A 19,054-nucleotide genomic window follows, 5' to 3' on the forward strand; every position below is an offset into this window, starting at 1 on the left:
GTACATTTTTTCCGCAAACAACTTCTTATGTAGAACACAACGTACTGCTCGAAACGCGAAACGCGAAAATACCTACATTCATGTAGAAACAGCAAGTGACAGCCGGCAAACGTAGAAAATAGTGCGAAAATCATTGTCACGTGGTCACTTTTGCCGTTGGCGTTTCACATAAACGTGATGCTAAATTTCTCTAACCCTAACCCTAACCATTAACCTTAACCCTAACCCTTAAGCCTTAACCCTTAACCCTTAACCCTTAACCCTTAATCAACAGACGGAGAAATTTGAAAGCTGACATAAATTTCTAGAGCTACCCCTACGTCGTAAAAACAATGTATTTCCTGCTACCTTGGTTGTCAAAACTCTGGGGTCCATCTCTTTGGTAATTTGTGACTCTGGATTTGTAGGGACAGTTCACTGGCAGCTGAAGGTAGTTGGTTCCTAATCGGTGAAGATGAGTGTCGTGGTATGAGAACAGGCGACCCTGAAACGAACATAAATAAATAAATGTAGCATTATCACACACTTATCGCTACTTGGGTTTAGTTATTAAATATCTCGCTAACACTGTTTTCTTGTTCCCAAAAACAATTTTACAACCCCTTTGTTTATTCCAGTAAAGTTTAATGTGTGAGTGCAAATAAAATACACAGAAAAACCGCGCGGTGGAACGGAACCAACTTTGCTGAATTGACTGTACAGTCCTGGAACTCTGTTAGTTAGAGGTTTTTACTTCCATAAGCAACGATACCTAAATGACAGCCGTCCATTGGCAATTTATACCTGTAGCATCTTATCTGGCGATGGTTCAATTCCAGGAACCATGCTGGCCGGGTTGAATGCACTCTGCTCTATCTCAGCAAAGTAATTGGATGGGTTGCGGTTTAATACCATCTTGCCAACAGGAATGAGAGGATATTCGGAATGGGGCCAAATCTGAGTGGTAGGAATAATAGAAAAGAAGATGTCAAACGATTTCAATAACATTAAAGCTGAACGCAAAACAAAATTAAAACTTGTCTGGCCCCCCTTTTACCAAATTCACCGCAATTTAATCATTGGTCTTATAATACATAGAATAAAAAAAAAAGAATTGTATTTGTTCTTATTGTTGTATTTATTGTATTTATTATTATAGAATAATAATAATAATAATAATAATAATTATTATTATTATTATTATTATTATTATTATTATTATTATTATTATTATTATTTTATGTTCTGAAAATAATGATACATTACAAGGAGGAGGGATGATTTCTGTTCGTTTATTTTTAGGGTTAATTTTGTGAAAGCTTTAAAAATGGTCTTCTAGCAAGACTGCACAAAGGAGATACAGGGTGGGAATGTTATCGCAGCCTATTAAAGTAATCATGCAATAATTATGTCAGATGTAATTAAGTGAAGTACGACCGTCCAGGTGAGTGTTATCCTGAGATGACACTGACTGACGTTTTGACAACCCACGCAGAAGTCATGATCAAGTGACTCCACTTGACTACGAAGAGGACTTCCGATCAGGTTGTCCAAGACCCTGAAGTTTGTGCTCAGGTTCCACTCAGGTTGTGCAAAACAGTCTTTTTCAAGACTTTACTCACTCGGGCGATTGTACACCTGAGGTTCTGTGAAAGTACATGTATTAGCTTAAAGTAAAGTCCACATCATTTCCGATCAATCATTCAATTTGCAGTCTAAATAGGACTCAAATACATAATTACTTTAACCTAAATTGCCGTATAGAAATAATATGTCCACTTGTTTGGAACATTACTGCTTTTCCTCACGATTTTCCGTAAGGCATATTACCAGTTGTTGGCATATTGTTACTGTAACAGTGGATTTTCTTTTCCATTTTTGGTGGCTGTAAAAAAGTCACTGACCAGATTTGTAATCAGGCTCCTTCAAATAAAAAATACATGTATTACTTAAACGAAACCTCTGTTGCGGATTTCTTTTACATGTACATGTAATGTACCTTAGTGAGGTCAAAAGGATTCCACCTGAAGTTTTCAGCCTCTTCAAATGTCATTACTTGAATGTACATGGTCCATGAAGGCTATCAAAAACAGATTAATCTAGTTGAATTGAGAATAAACCGTATAGATTACCATGCTTGATCCAGACATTCTTGTATGATAAGCTTCATACATGTAATTCACTGATAATTCATGCACGTAATTGACAGCCAGCAGAAAGGCAATTAATATCCAGTTGAAGCCAAGGAGAATGAAAAAACATAAACAACAAACTCTAACTTTACATGTCAGTGCACAAGTCACATTCAAGTCTTCTGAGTTACATTTATAAAGGATTCCAAAATTCAGCAACTTTGTATATGAAGTGACTGACATCTCATTATAATAATCTACACTGTAGGTAACATTGTTACTACTTGTCATCTTTCTGCCTTTAAGAATACTTAAAAAACAACTTACTCTAACTCTGCCACCTTTGTATGTTTGTGGCTTGTCATTTCAAGTTGAATCAAGAGACGTAAGTAACAGAAAGCTAATTAAGTACCGGTAATCAAATGCAAGCATGCAAGGCATGAAGAGAGAGACCACACTGCTGTTTTTAATTTTCAGCTACTTTAGCCAAGACAGACTAAATATATATATATATATATATATAATAAAATTATTAATTCTGCATCAGCACAGCTCACCATTATATAGATTCCCATTTTTATCTGCCACTTACAGGTTGTCCATTGGCAATAGCATTGTAAAGCATTCGGTTGTTGTAGTCTGGATCAGATCCAGCCAACTGCGCAGCTCTATCTACATCTACACATTTCACTCCCAGGTCAGTCTGTCAACAACAAAAGCATACACAATCATGTAACATCACATAAAATTTTATTAATAATATCATTATCTGACAACAATGAGGTTTCATGTAGCAGTTATGGTTATCCCCTCCAAACAAACAAAAAATTAATTCAGTTCAGTGGCAGTGCTTAAAATTAGCGGTTAAAATTCCGGTCATCCCAGACGACCAGGCAATGAACAGGCAATGCCCAGGGAGAATATCGTGTGACTAGATTTAGGCAAAATGAAAAGCTTGGTTGGCCGAAGATAAAACAACGGACAACCGAGCCAAAAATAGAAAATGAATTACATTAAGCAGCACCCGACTCACTTGCCGGTCTTCTATTGTCAATGTCAGATCATAGTGTGAAGTGAACAATTATAATTAATTTGTCGCAGCTGAGCATTTTTCTGTGTTTTGAATATCTGTAGCTTTTGCAAACATTGTCAGAAAGGAAAATGTACATGTATGTACTCCATTGTAAGACTCCATTTTGAAAATGCTAAACCTTAAACCCAGACTTCCACAAAAAGCTACTTAAGGGGTTTTTACATGAGCCCGTGATCAACTCAGACTGGCATGAGTTCGTATCTCCTTCTTATGCATTTACATGAGACTGGCCTGACAACGAGCTCAGCGGCTGGAACGAGACAAGGAATTTCATACCGGTTTGAGTTTGTACCGTTGTCATGTAAATGACAACAAATCTCGGACCGGGCCTAGAAATTTCAAGCCTGTACGCTTTTGGGTCAGCCATACTATTTATTACACAAAACACATCATTTCGTCCCGGTTTCATGTAAATGCCGCAAAAATTTCATACCGATCTGAGTCCATCCCAGTCTCATGTAAATACCTTAGAACTTTGGGATACTCAAGCTCCAATGCATGTGAGATGCACGGTGTGCATTTCATCGTAGGGGTTTTCCTAATGGGCAACCAAGCATTTATCAGGGCAACCAAATTTACGGGTTTAGCTGCCCGGCTTTTGAAACAGGGACAACCTGATTTTTTTTAATCTGGAGCACTCGGTCTGGTTTGGGATGAAGTGGTTTCAATTAAGCAGTTCAACAGCCTATACAAGAAGCATGTTGCATTCACTCAGAGAAGTCTGCTACATGTACTTTCTTCCCTAGACTGAAAAAATAAACTAAGACAGATTCTTTCAAAAGTGCATGAAATTGTAAGATTAAAATTCATTTGGAAAACAACTGTTACAACAGTGGCTTATGCCACTAAATCCAGCCGACAACTTTAAATTTCATTGAAACCTCTGGGGATGACGTCAAAAAATTTGTATAATATGTTTCTGTCATGCACCAAGAAATAAGTACAGTCACATTTATGGACCAAGATCCTGAAAGTAGATTACAGGCGAGTTTTCTTTATTATTTTGTTTTACACTGTATAGTAAAGAATTGCTTAATTTCATCACAACCATATTCAGCTAAATTTTTCAAAAAAACTTTACTTTCCAAATCCTACAAGTGCCATCAGCACACTGCTTTAACCATTCAGAGTGTGTGTTACATAGAAACTTTATTAAAATACATATAGTAAAGTATCAACAGGCATGCACCTTAACATGAAATTTGCAGTAGACAGCCTCCCCTTTCTCATTCACCAGTTTGAATGTGTGGCTTCCATAACCATTCATGTGCTGATACCCATTGGGAATGCCGCGATCACTGAACAAGAAGCAAACTTGATGAGTGGTTTCAGGGCGAAGAGTGATGAAATCCCAGAACATGTCAGGGTCCTACAAAAATTCAAAATGGTGATGTTACAGTTACTGTAATAGTCTAAGAATAACTTCAAAAATGATTGAAAGGCATTTCCTCAACAACATGACAACTTGAATTAAGACCTTGGATTATTGCAGCTATGAATGCTAGTTAAGCAGTAACGAAAGGAAAACCTGCGAAATTCAGACTTGACTGGGATTTGAACCTATTGACCTCTGCAATACCATGCCAGTGCACTACCCTACCAACTCAGCTGTCAAGCCAAATTATGGGCGTTGTGCAGGGGTTTCAATAGAAGCCGGTTACCGGTGGTATACCGCCGCCTGCTTTGCCTCACACCGCCGGCTAGTTTGCCTTGATTTTCACTAAAAATGCTATCATAAACTTGTCAAACTGCCGCCTTCAATGGGCTATCATGGACGGCTATTTCAGAAGTTATTGAAACCCCTGGGGTTGTGATAAACGCTTGGTTGAGACTCAACAGTGAAGTAAAGTGTAGTCAAGACAAACAACTGCAGGGGTGCAGGGATGATGCAGTGGTGACAGCACTTCCCTTCCACCAATGTGCACCGGGTTCAATTTACTCAGTATCATTATGTGGGTTGTAATTCTTGGTTCTCTAATCTGCACAGAAAGGTTTTTCTCTCCAGGTACTCCGGTTTTCTCCTCTCCTCTAAAAACGAACATTTGATTTGATTGCATTAATTTGTTTATTTCAGTTTAAAGTGTCTCCCAATTAATGCTCCAGCACTAGAACTACTCGACACTTCAATAAAGTTCCTCTCCTTTCCTGTCCTTTTTTTTTGTTTCGTTTTCAGTTCACACAGCATACTGTAAATGCAACAGCATACCTTCAGATGAGTAACTGGATTTCTCTTCTGAGTATGAATAAAACTGGGAAACTGCAACAATAAAATTTAATTGTTAATGAAGGTAGTGATTTTAGGATACTCGTGAAAAAGTCTGAGTGATCCTTTGCAGAAGTCAACCCACAACCCACTGATTGTTAGTTTGGATGCTCTACTCTTCAATGAAGGGATTGCTACATGTAGTAATGATCAAAATCATGACCACCAACCAGTAGACAGTACAATGTACCACCAACACCATTTTTTGCAAGCTGGGCATATTACAGTACTGTATCTTTGCACATGCTTCTTTAAAAAGTGCTGATGGTGGTCTTTTACTGCAAAACAGTTACATCTCATTGTTTTTTTAAAAAAGGGCTTTGATCGGTGAGAATAAAACAACCAAGGTAGCAATGATCAGCCTCTGTCTTCGTAAAAGCTCACTAATGACTTTAAGTTGAATGAGACTAAAAAAAGCAATTTTCAAGTCTTAGAGTGAAGTGGCTCTGACATAAAATAAGCTAGAGATCATATACAGTCAGATAAACTATGGGAAACCAACCAGAATAGGATCCCTAATGAAGAAGATTGGAGTATTATTTCCAACCAAATCCCAATTTCCTTCATCAGTGTAGAACTTCATTGCAAAACCACGAGGATCCCGAGCTGTGTCAGCACTTCCAGACTCACCACCTAGTACAGTTTAAAAATTAAATTGGTTTGTAAATCTTTAACTTTAACAGCTGGAGACAGATCAGTCATATTGATTTCACACCTTGAGGAATATCGAAGGACTTAAATCACGCATGAGCCGTTACTTTAATTTGCTTAAATATACATTGTATTTAATTTATTATAGAATAATTAACTTAATTATTTATTAATTACGTATGTACATGATTTAATTGAATCACAGATAAACTCAAGGACATAACATGCTGAGTTTTTCAAGACTATTACTACCCCTGTAATTACCCTGGCTTGCAAGCTAGAAGGAAAATTGAGGGGTACTGGATTAAAGCAAAATTTGATTTTGGCCTTTTTCTTCCAATTGGGTTGACTATTTGATGTATTTATAGCAGTACACTGTCTGAAGCCATAGTCGTTTGAGACTTCTGAGAGTGAGGCTTGACATATTTATATTTTACTCTGTCTTTAGAAAGCCTGCCAATTTCATTGGTCTTGAAACTGGGGGCATCCTGGGATTGTGACCCGAGCAGTGAATGGGTTTAACAACCACATGAGATGTAAGTTACTTTTTACTGGGTTGCCAGTATGGCAAACCCAGTCGGAATCTGCGTTTCATTTTGTTCTTTTTTTATTTTTTTCCGTGTCAGTAAAAGTCTTGCCTGTCACTCCCCTGCTAAGTGGTGTCTTTGTGCATAGAGCCTTCTGCGCGTATTTTCTTAGGATCGAGAGGGTAGTGGGAAATGCGTAGATTTCTCTGGTGGACACAGTAGAACGATTAACTTAACCGGCAATGGCGTCAAAAATCATGTAACGCAAATGGCGTTTTAGTGGATCTTTGAACAAAGTATACCCTTATGAAGCTCAATAATGGCAAGCAAATTGGATACTGAACAAGACAGGCGGTCGAATCCTAAAAGCGACGAGTAATGGACTTTGACAACAATCTGTCGCCTGTCGAGCCGTCTTTTACCAAAAGTGTGCTGTTATGTAGAACACTGAAGATTCGTAGGGCAGCGATAATAGTGAATTCAAAGACTAGACCAGGTGGATTGGATGGAATTTCAATCGTTAAAATCGCTGAAAAGGTAAGATCATTAAATTTTCGTAGCGATGCAATTGCGTGTCTTCACCACATGTTCCTTTGATCTCACATAATTCAGGCCTTCTGATATTACGCGATGGTGCGATTTCGCACAATCGACTTCAAATCGCATCCGATCGCACAATTCACAAAAATCGCATAATTCACAAAAGGACGCACAAAATTCATAAAATCAGGCCTTCTGATATTATGCGATGGTGCGATTTCGCACAATCGACCTCAAATCGCATCCGATCGCACAATTCACGAAAAATCGCATAATTCACAAAAGGACGCACAAAATTCATAAAATGAAACATTAATCAACACGTTTCTTAGAAATTCCTGCATAAATACGCCATTTTTAAGATGGCTAAAAAACCTTTGTCACCTTCGATTTGGTAAACATTCCAAGTTCAAGGCATTATTTTTCATGTCACAGACCTGGTACGAGTCTCCTTCTATTGGTGCAACACAAACACGCACTTATATACACACCACTGAAATGACACAGTTGCCTCCTCTTAGGGAAGAGATTTGTGAAAAATAAGCGAAGTTGTAAGTTTTTCGGCAAAATGTAGTTTTTTTCGTTGAAAACTGATAAAAACTTACTCGTGGATAAGTTTGTTGTGAAAATGCTCGCTTTTTCTCCGATGAAGAAGGCAGTTCCCACCTTCCATCCAATCTGACAGCTCACGATTGAGCAAGAAAGTACCTCCCTGGGATGCTCCACGTGGACGATGAACTGATGTTTTTCTGGTCGTGCAATATTAGGGCCTTTTATACGAGAGAAAATAAGCCGCGGCTTACTCTGGCCACGGTGTACAAAATACGCAAAAGGAACTATTTATACGAATACATGTATAATTATACCCAGGTCAATATAAGCCGCAGCCAGAGAAAGCCGCGGCTTGTTTTCTCTCGTATAAATGGGGGTATGGCCCTATTGTGATTGACCATCTTTGGAAGTTCGCGGTTGACAAGCACCTTGATCATTCATTTGGCATGTTAGCTGTGTCCTTTCATTCAACTTTTAACGTGGTGCACCGGTAGTGCAGAAGACCTCATTTTTTTTTATTTATCCCAACTAATGTCGATCGAGATACATAATTACTGTTCCTTTGTGTTCAAAATGTCTTTAGGGCAGCAAAAAAGTGTTTTTCTTAACCTGAAACCTTATAAAACAAGCTTAAAATTGCTGAGAAAAAAATCGCATAATTTACATTATTTATCGCATAATTGGCCTTTCTAACCGCACAATCTGCCCTGAAAAAATCGCATAATTTGCATTTTTTAATCGCACCCTATCAGAAGGCCTGCATAATTGTGTTTTCCCTCAAAATATTCGCTTGTTTTCGCTTTTGCTCGAACATATTATTTACCTTTATTACATGTCCAGTGAATAGTTTTACCCTCTGGGTTGAATTTTCCGTCAAAAAATCGGTTATTTGGGTGGTTTATCGCAAACAGAGGTTTATTATTCGTAATGCGATCGCTTCCATTGCCGTTAGCAACGAGTCGCAAATTTGACACTTTTATCGCACTATCACATTACGCATTGATCGCTAATCCGATTATTCCTAAAAATTTAAAAAATATTCGTGCCTCATCAGTTTTCGGTCGAATTTACATGTACATGTATGTCCAAGAAAGCAGATAAATTGCAGAAAATTTTAGTTTTGCATCTAAAAATTCGTAATCAACGCTAAAATGACCAAATTTTGCCAGGGAAACATAATTATTTTACTGTTATTTTTCTTAAATTTTTTCGTTCAACTTTCGCTTTTATAAAATGTTTCAGTTGTCTGTAAATAAGTTACATGCTGTTGAAAAGCTTATTTTCTTAGCTTTAAAATGACGTATTTTTTTCCCCAACTTTAAATATTTTTTGAGAAAAAAAAAACATTTTTTGGCGATGGCTGATTTACCGCGGTGACCCCTTAATAACTTCTTACTAAACGAGCGCGAGGGCCGTACTGGGGAATATTGGCCCAAGGTCGTGGCAATACGGGCTGAGCGCAGCGAGGTCCGTACAAAAACAACTGAGGGCCAATATTCCCCAGTACGGCTCGAGCTAGCTCAGTTAGTGAGTAGTTTATTACATGGTTTTTTAATTACCTTTTGCTTTGTTTTTGCAAGCCCGTAATCGGCCCGTGGGCATTACGGGAGAATAATGCCCTACAATTCAGTCACAATTAGCCAATCAGAGCGCGCGTTATGTCGGCTACAAACACAAGCCATATAATAAATGGTCTTAATGACCCCCCAACTTGAAAAAAAGTGCCTGGAACGCTGCACGTACCACAGGCAACCCAGTGTACTCTCACTGAGGGTCTAGTTTTTTAAGAAATCTGATGGCAAAGAATGTGTACATACCAACTGTGGAAAACCTTACAACACAAGGTGTTCTTTTGCCTATTCTGTCAAATATCTTGGCCTTGCAGTACTTGGTGATGTCATTTGTAACTTCAAAGTATCCAAATGCTCCACCTCCCTTTGCATGCACCACTCTCTCTGGGATTCGTTCACGATCAAAGTGGCTCATCTCATCTAAAAACTGGACGTCCTGTAGCAGGATAGGGCCTTTAGGTCCCACAGTCATAGTGCTTGTCTTGGTATCCACTGGGACACCATATCCAGTTGTGAGGACATCTGGAACCTTTCAGACAGAAAAACATGTATGTACCTTCCATTAGAGTCAGTCAAACTTATGATCAAACTACATGGCTTCACTTTGTGCAATCTCTAAACAATAAACCAGGGATGTACAACAGTAGCCAGGGCCGTAGCCAGTATGAGGCAAACCGAGGCACTTGCCTCACATTTTTTCGTGAAATTTTAAAATAAAGCGTGATACCATACGTACTTATCATAAACACTTAAAATACTTCCAAAGATAATTTAACCACGGACATTGCCTCAGTCATATTTTTTTTCTGGCTACGGCCCTGGTAGCTAAGAATAAAATAATTCAACCCGTTGAAGGTTCTATTGAGGCGGTAAGTTCGACGTGCTCTGAGCAACACCCGTCATTCTTCAAGATGGCAAATACAGGGAATTTGACACACACAACAGTACTTAAAACAATGCTTTTATTTCATTTCCAGTATCGATAAATTCTAGTGATACTTCCGTATACTAACAAATATTAATTTTTTTTGCTTAACACATCAAATGACTTTTGAACTTTGTAGAGAATAATTTGCGACCTTCTCAGTTGCTTTGAATTGATCGACGGCCAAAATTCAGCCGGCGATCACCCCTTTCTCAAGCAGCGATTTTCACCGGCAGCCGGTGCTTAGCAACATCCCTGATAAACTAGATATCAGAGACAGCCTCTAAAGCCTACGGCCCTGCTCAGACTTAAAGACCCATATTCATTGCTTGATTAAGGGTGCAAATCTGAACATATTAACATTAATATATAATAATTATTACAATTATTATCTTTTTCTTATGAACCAGGCAAAAGCAGTTATGTAAATGGTTAAGTTAATCCTCAACTAAATTTGTTAACCAATTGACTCCTAGAAGTAAGACTTGATGAGATTTTACTCTACCGCCACACTACTGTAACAGTGTATGGGAGGGGAGCGAAAGGGGGATTGAGGTAACAACCTCTACATTCCGCTTGAACCCAATGACTCCTAGGGGTGAAACTTCATAGATTTTAGTCTAAAACCAAATGATTTTACTCGTTTCAGGAGTCAATGGTTGACTGTCTTGGCTCTGGTGACCAACCAATTGGAAAAAGAATGATGGGGTTTACTTAGTTTCGAACAAAACTGTGGTGCTGTGTTGGTGGGAAGTGGAATACATGGCAAAATTTGGTATAACAAGCAGTAAACTAACAACTCTAAGAAAGATTTGGCAGCAGATGTTTCAAGCGCCAGCCAATCCAATGGAAAAGAGAATGGGGCCTGGATAATTACCTCTTATAAGCCAATTTTGAGGGCTCACACAGGGGTTTCAATAACCTTTGAAGTAGATGTCCTGCCTAATCAATGTAAGCAGCAGTCACTCTTGTCTCTTTCAAGGGTTTGCAAGAAAATCAACGCAGAATTAAGCTGGAGGTTAGAGGCATCATTACTGACAAACAGATGGCAGCATACTGCCGGTGACTGGCTTCTTATGAAACCCCCGCTCACGGTTTTAATTCAATTTCTTGTAAAAGCTATTAATGTACTGAAAACAAACAAGGAGCCATTAGTTACAGTGCAACCCACGAAAACAAGCTTAGTCAAGATATTCGTCATAATCCAAGATATTTGAAACCAAATGACACTAACATACACCTGTACTTCAAGTTAAGAGGACTGCACCATAGAATGCCACCCACTTAACTATCCAAGTCCTTTGTTAGCTTACAATGTAAACAATGTTAATTCTCAACCTTTTGTGCCAGCTGTCACACAAAAAGTACTCGATCAAGTAATTAGCATATACAGCACTTACTGTACATGTACATTACTGATATAATATAAATAAATCTTAATATTGGCACAAATCTTTTGATTTGAGGCTCTGAGTTTCTTTCACAAACTCATCACACTTGCATTTATTTTTATTTTTCACTCAATGCAAATAAATCCCCCAAGTTTTGAAATAAAATGTTAATGTACATTGATCACCAGTGGTTTTCAGTCCAGAAAATCACTGACTTATCATTAAGAGTTAACATTGTTAACCTCGATCATGACCGGAAATGACCGGTGACGGTAGATTTCCGAATGCACTTTCACGTACCTTATACATAACTTGTAATCTAAGATCGAATACGATCGAGCTATGATCAAGCAATCCTAGAAGTAGAACGATTTGGGCAACGCAAACATTGTAGAATTCGAAACTCAAATGGGAACAAAAGTCAAACATCTGAATGCCTAGGCTTTACATGTGTTTTGTGTTTTCTAATCGAATAGTCAAGCGTCACTAACTCGTCTTGAAGCACGTAGGCTTGGATGTGCAGTGGTACCCGAGTCACGTAAACGCTTTGTTTGTGCACGAAAAATCAGGATCAACCATCATAAATCGTGTAGCATAATTGTCTTTACATGCTGCACACCTGGGATCCCTTTCGATAAAATCAGCCTGGGAGATCTTCATCTTCACCACATCCACTTATCCCAAACTCACAGAAATTAAAATTAATGGTGGTTTAAGACTGCTGGATCGCATACAGCTGTAGGTAGTCGGTAAATATTCAAAATTATAAACTAACTCGTGGCCTTTGGCGTAAAAATCCATACCTTCCTGCTTTGAGCAAATTCGCTCAGTTGTTCACTCGCTTTCGTACGGTTTGCCATCACCATATAAAAGTCCGGTCAACTTGAAAATCCTGTACACAGTATGCAAAAACTGAACCGTGACAAGTTGCACAGCAATTATTTATGATCTCAAGACTCACGTGACAATAAAAACCAAATTTGGACTAAAGTTGGCTGGGAGGAGCAAATGGGATTCGGAAAATATCTGTTCGGAAGACGATTTGAGATCTAGAATTTTCGCAACATTTGTTGTAAAATTTCTTGCTTGCCTGCCTGTCCTAGGATTTTCGAACATCTAAAACATGGTATAATTGCCCATTTTTAACGGATTTTTACCCTAAAAAGGTCACCTAGAATTTTCGGGAGCCTTTTTTCTGGCTGAAATCAGTCGAAAAGGTAAGTTTTGATCCCTATGATTTTCGGATCACTAGACTTTCAGCTAGGGAATCCGAACAGATAAAAACTTTTTAGGGGATAAAAATATGCCTATATCTACCGTTTAAATACTAAAATACGTTTAACAATGCTATGTTCAAGTGGTTTTGAACTATATTCTCGTTGGGTGCCCCTGATGAAAGAAACCTTCTAACTTATTTAAGCGTCTGTGGTTCCAAATATACATATCTTTTTGCTTTTCTCCTTCGGCTATTCCTGTGCAAGAGCTTTTTTTTTGGAATTGGTCAACCTATCCCCCAGCGTCTCCCCCAGCCCTCTTAAAAAATGGGTTTACCACGCGACCGCTGATTCATCGCAGGATATGCGCAGGCGCGAATTCTTCGGGATGCTAATTTCAACTGTCAGGAAGGCAAGTAGCGCGCTGCCGCGTCATGGAGCTTTAGCAACGACAACTGCGACGCCAACGAGAACGTCACAATTTTGCATATTTATAAAGTAAAACGCTTTGAACCTGCATTTTTCATTTTTTGTCTATTTCTTTGCAGTCGTCACCAAAACAACAACGTGAAAAGCCTAAATTTGAGGCTTTAGGGAGAACGTCGGCACTTGAGGATAAATTTTTAATTTTCTCCCCTAAATTGAGCGCCGTTCATAATAGTTTCGTTCTTGAGCTTTGCCACACCTTTGCCGCTTTAAATGCTTGGAATAGTTGCAAATCGATTACAATAACGCGAATTCACATTTCAGGACGACGTTCTCCTTGACGTTGCCGTCGTCTTTGCTAAAGATCCCTATGGCCTATGGCAAAACGCGAAACTCTCTTGGGAGGCCCATGGTTCCACTAGCAGTGCGACATTTCGCGTATTGGCTTATATGAAAAGTTGAACGTACAGAACGGACGGTCGTATTATGACGTCATGACCCGGCAAAATTCTCGAATCGATAGGTTGCAATGCATATTTTCTTAAGCATTGTGCTTCGCGCAGGCGCCCAATTGGGGAGCTTTAAGCACGCGACGTTTTTCAGCCACGGACGGAAACCGGAAGTGAACATTTTGCATGCCAGGAGAGTTGTCTCTATTATTGAAAAGATACTTAGCAATATAAATGTGTTCTTGTCAAGACACTCTGTGCATACGGAACCCGCGCCCGCAATGCGCGTGGTAGTCAAAACTGAGCTATCCTGTCAATCCTTTGTCCTTTCACCTGTCGAAAGGACACCAACAAAGTCTTTTTTTTCACGAAGTTAACACAAATAAATAAACTATCAATACAGTTTTGACGTCTTCTTACACTTAATTCGAAAATAGTAGACTGAATTCGTCTTAAAATAGTTAGAAAAAATACCGTAACAGCCAAAGCATACCAGCTGAGGTTAGAATCGCATGCTCTCTGGCAACCCAGTTTTGGCGCCAAAGTTTGTTGACAAAAAAGTTGCCAGAAAATCCTTAAAATGGTTTTCTGGCCCTTACTAAGCGATAAATTCTGATTGGTCAATTTAAGGGCGCGTTCGATTGACCCTGTTCCGGATTAAGAATACGTGCGTGATGATTAAAACGGTATGTTTGGCACGTTTCGCAGCAGCAAGGATAATAAAAATATGTTTAAAATAGCATTTTAGCCGATGTTTGACAATTTTAAAGTGAATCTCCGAAAAAACGAAGGATTGCTAACTTATACTTCATGTACTCCTATTCCGGAATACGGTGAATCGAACGCACCCCAAAATTCAGTAGCTCTCGCCGTATGCACAGCTAAAGTTAAAAAGGAAAACAGCTTACTTCCGGTTGCTATCCTCTCTGCTAATAGTTTGATAGAACGCATGACTATTTGTCGCTCAGGCACGTTTATTGGCGGCCGGCAAGAACTAGAAGAGAATTTAACCGAATCCCGGCCTCCGGTCCGTTGTAATGGTCAAGTCAGTCAAGAGCTATGCACTTGGGCGGATCCCCGGGGGGGAAGGGGGGATTAGTCCCTTATAAGGGCTTAATGGGGACGTGCGGCCAGCCAGGGTATGTTTTTCGGGATTTTTGTCTTGAACAGGGTATCCAATTTATATTTTTGTCTTAATCAGGGTATGGATTTATCAATTTTTGTCTTAAACTGGGTTAAATGTCTTAAACACGGTATCAAAAATCGGAATTCTGTCTTAAAATTGGGTAGGAAAATCAGCGATATTTGTCTTAAACAGGGTGAGGGTATAAGGGGGCCGCGCCGCACCTCCCCAACCAGGGATACATCGAGTACCCCCCCGGGGGCGGATCCACACTGGGTTCCACCGTTGTACGGAAATCGGTCACGGGAAGGGGCAGGGGCACCCAACGTCAATTTTCGGAAAATATATTGTTCGGAAGACGATTTGAGATCTAGAATTTTCGAAACATTTGTTGTAAAATTCCTTGCTTGCCTGCCTGTCGTAGGATTTTCGAAGATCTAAAACATGGTATAATTGGCTATTTTAAACGGATTTTTACCCTAAAACGGTTACCTAGAATTTTCGGGAGCCTTTTTTCTGGCTGAAATTTTCGAAAAAGTAATTTTTGATCCCTATAATTTTCGGATCACTAGACTTTCAGCTATGGAATCCAAATAGATGAAAGTTTTTTAGGGGATAAAGATACGCCTTTATATATCTACCGTTTAAATACGAAAATACGTTTAACAATGCTATGTTTAGGTGGTTTTGAAATACATTCTCGTTGGGTGCCCCTGAAGGGGGACTTAAAGAGTTGAAATCCAAAAAATTCCCTGGGAAGCATGCCTCCGGCTCCCCTAGAAACTCTTTCGCTGTTTTGGAAACCAGTCATTATTTATCCAAGATCCGCCCAGTGCAGAGTATTGCAATTGTCTTGTGCTGTCTTATTAACTTATGTGATCTCTTCCGTGGATGTGACGAAAGCGTTGAAGAGTAACTGAGTGGAGGTAAAAGTGGATCACAATGGCAGCCTGTAGCTCGTACCCGTTAATGCTGTCCCAAGTGTTAGCGTTTCGGAACAAGAACAGTGATCTGCTGTAAACTCTGAGTCTGTGTTTGTCGATAGACAACTGAACTGGTCATTCCTTTGTTCTCGTTTTACTGCAGATTTGTAGTGTGCGAAAAAAAAACCCGAACGCATATCAGCACTGTTGAAAAAACACAGAACGTATCGGCATCGCTGTGCAGTTGAGGGGAAAATTGATCGCCTTCTCTTAATTAATAGCTTCCTACTTCGAGGTGCAAGACCAAAGAGAAGGTCCTGGTTTGACTTTTCTTGTCCCTTCCATTGAATCCAAGGCCATCTGCAAACGATATTGGCATTTACGAGGGGAAAGAGATCTACGTAGATTGTCCTCGTTCGACTTCCCGTCCATTGAATGCAACGGGTGTTCTGCTCTGCTAGCGTGTCGGGATAGGTGGTAGTTTTCCATCTTTGACTCTTTGACTTGAATAATTAACGTATTATAGAGTTTCTCTCAGACCTAAATCGTAATGGAACGAAAACTGTTTAGTTATTGCAACTAAAGAAAAACAAATAGGAACCGTGGATGCAGTCCACTGAAACGCCAAAATCTAATGGCTTGTTAATTGAGTAACTCTGAAAGGAAGCCACAGGATTGCAGAAAAATTAACTCCCTTTTTAAACTGACGAGACCTAGTACAACATGTATAGTCTATATCACTACTTTTGATTTTCAATGCGGAGGTGCAAAGGCCATGCAAAGTGGTTTTCTGCTTCAGGCTTGTCTTGCCTTTCCATGCGAAACGGCCTACCTTTAATTTTTACAACAGTCATTTTCTGAAATTCAGCGTGATCGGCTTCATTGTCAGGAAACTTCCTTGACGTTTCCTGTATGATTTTACGAAAAAAATCTGAGAATAGAAGGAATTACTGTGGGTAAGCCAGTTTAATTTTTAAATCAAAAACGTGGGTAACACAATCAGGTGGAGCACAAAAAGGAAGCCCACTAACAAAGGACGTCACAACACTTGAATAAATTGTTAGGATTAGCAGAAAGATCAATATTGTTTCCGTTCCTAGCTTACAAAACGCTAACTGAACCACAAAGCACGGTAAGTTGGCAATTTTTCCTGGATGAGGCGTTTACATAACGCTTGTAAAACAAATCTGTGCCGTGGAAACTATTACCTCGCTGGATTCTGTACGCCTTTATCAGTGTAAGTGAGTATACTTTGCACAAATGGACTGCACTAGTAACGGAAAATAGATATTCTCAATACTGTATCTAGTGGCCTGTACATGTCGTTGCTCGTTAGTCAGACGATGTTCAAGTTATTCGAAGCACGCGGCCTTGTTCATTTTAGGCAATGTTAACGTTACGCTGTTTCTTCTAGAAAACAGTTTCAAGGTAAACTGATCACATTAGAACATGTTTGGCAGGCATACCATCATTGATGATTTACTTAGGGAGCTTTAGCAGCGACGACGGCAACGGCAACGAGAACGGCGTCGTTAAATGTCAAATCGCTTCGCGACTATTCCATATTGGCATATTGACGTGACAAAGGTGTAGCAAACCCTAATATTAACGGCGCTCAATTTAGGGAAGAAAATGCAAATTAATCCTCAAGCGTTGACGTTCTCTCTAAAACCTCAAATTTGGTGTTTTCACGTCACGTCACGTTGTTTTGCTGACGATTGCAAACAAATGGAAAAAAATGAAAAGATGCACGTGCAGAGCGTGCAACGCTATTGCTTTTGCTCACTAAATATGCAAATTTGTGACGTTCTCGTTGTCGTTGCTGAAGCTCCCATTCATCATAGATCAGTCTATAGCGGCCCACTTTTCTGAGGCAATCGTGTTTCTCACGCAAACAAATAAAATGACCGAGGGAGGCTTGGGAAGAGGAGAGAAAGCAGGGACATCACCTGTTGCTGTCACAACGCGTTCACAATTTCGAAATTCGAAATTCGAATTGGTCTGTTGACAATGCATAGCTGTCAGATTTTTTTGACGAGTTAATTACTTCTTGTCACACGCCCTTACTGTAGTTATTAGATTGTTTATTGACATTAGCAACAAAACAGGCGGAACTATCTGTCATATCACTTTCACTAATTAGATTGGCAGATTTGTTGATTCTGAACGCGTCGGTTACAGCAACGGGTGCAGTCCCTTCTTTCTCTCCTCTTCCCAAGCCTCCCTCGGTCTTTGTATTCGTTTGCGTGACAAAGCAGGACTGCCTCAGAAAGCACGCCGCTTGACTGATTTATGAAGGAACTGCTGGCAGTCTAGCTTCCTACTATTAACACCGCGCTAAATTACAAGACAACTGAGACTTGGCTGCGATACTAACAGTCACTGAGAGTCAATACACCGTTAGACAGGTATCTGTCCAAAACTGTAGTCCTCCTCCACGATGAAGCCTGGCTAGTTTCTGTCCACAAAGAGCCAAAACGTGTCCATGAACATGTGAGAGGAACTTAAAACTACAGTAGCTTTTTCCGTTTTGTGGTTCCGGTTTTGTGCCCGGCATGCGTGACGGAAATAACAGGTTTATTTGCAAAGATTTTCTGACTACTCAGCCAGCAAAAATGAAGGAAGGGATTTTGCAATCAGTGAATCATTTTGAATGAAGAAATGATTGAATGAACGCCGAAAGAATAATTGATATTTTGACAGATAGACGAAGAGCTATATTAGTGATTTAATAGCCCACTTTTGATATATTAAAATTCAGTCCTAAACAAAAGGCATCATCACGAGGCTCTGGGGAATAAATATAAGGATTTGTATGAGCCTCGAGATATGATGCCTTTTGTTTAGGAATGAATTTTTAATATATCGAAAGTGGACTATTAAAGGCGTACAACCAAAAGTTTTTGCCCCTGCTGGGTTTCGGCCCAAGGAGGCATCATTTGTATATCTATGATAGAGTAACAGAAGACGAATTGTTGGCTTGATTGCGAAAGAAATATCGATGTTTCATTTGTGCGGCACGCAAAGGATCAACAAAATGCCCGCAAATGATCACTCGCCATGTGTCACGGTGCGTCGCACGTCACATGCCGTGCAATCGAGCGTTCAGGAGCAACTATTCGAAAAGTAAGAGAAAGCTTTTGTCTGCCTTTGTCTCAAGTCTGTTTTCATTTCATTTCATTTTCATTTATTTAAAAAAAGAGAGATCGAGAAACAACAATTTAAGTACATTGCACACATATGTGAATATAAAATTATAGGATTTAAAGTAACACATTTATTACACAAAATAAAA

The 19,054-nt window shown here is 39.4% G+C and overlaps 2 protein-coding genes across 4 annotated transcripts in view; one reads left to right on the top strand and one right to left on the bottom strand.

The window, feature by feature from the left end:
- LOC138008322 (catalase-like) overlaps positions 1-12,567 on the bottom strand; it is a 20,583-nt gene extending 8,016 nt beyond the window's left edge. Inside the window, exons 1-9 of the mRNA XM_068855624.1 lie at positions 12,428-12,567; positions 9,555-9,837; positions 5,970-6,100; positions 5,411-5,461; positions 4,394-4,573; positions 2,704-2,814; positions 1,979-2,059; positions 784-936; positions 349-484 (exon numbers count right to left, since the gene is read on the bottom strand). Of these exons, the coding sequence (XP_068711725.1) occupies positions 349-484; positions 784-936; positions 1,979-2,059; positions 2,704-2,814; positions 4,394-4,573; positions 5,411-5,461; positions 5,970-6,100; positions 9,555-9,837; positions 12,428-12,490 (1,189 nt within the window). The 5' untranslated portion in view covers positions 12,491-12,567. The remainder of the gene's footprint in view (positions 1-348; positions 485-783; positions 937-1,978; positions 2,060-2,703; positions 2,815-4,393; positions 4,574-5,410; positions 5,462-5,969; positions 6,101-9,554; positions 9,838-12,427) is intronic.
- A 4,051-nt stretch (positions 12,568-16,618) lies between these two features.
- Positions 16,619-19,054, top strand: part of LOC138008323 (uncharacterized) — a 34,933-nt gene continuing 32,497 nt past the window's right edge. The window contains exon 1 of one of the 3 annotated variants that reach the window (XM_068855626.1): positions 16,619-17,000. The gene's annotated coding sequence lies outside the window, so the exon portion shown is untranslated. The remainder of the gene's footprint in view (positions 17,001-19,054) is intronic. The other 2 variants (XM_068855627.1, XM_068855625.1) reach the window with 2 other exon arrangements.

Source organism: Montipora foliosa, chromosome 6 (genome assembly GCF_036669935.1).
Source record: "Montipora foliosa isolate CH-2021 chromosome 6, ASM3666993v2, whole genome shotgun sequence".
In the NCBI taxonomy this organism is placed as follows: Eukaryota; Metazoa; Cnidaria; class Anthozoa; order Scleractinia; family Acroporidae; genus Montipora; species Montipora foliosa.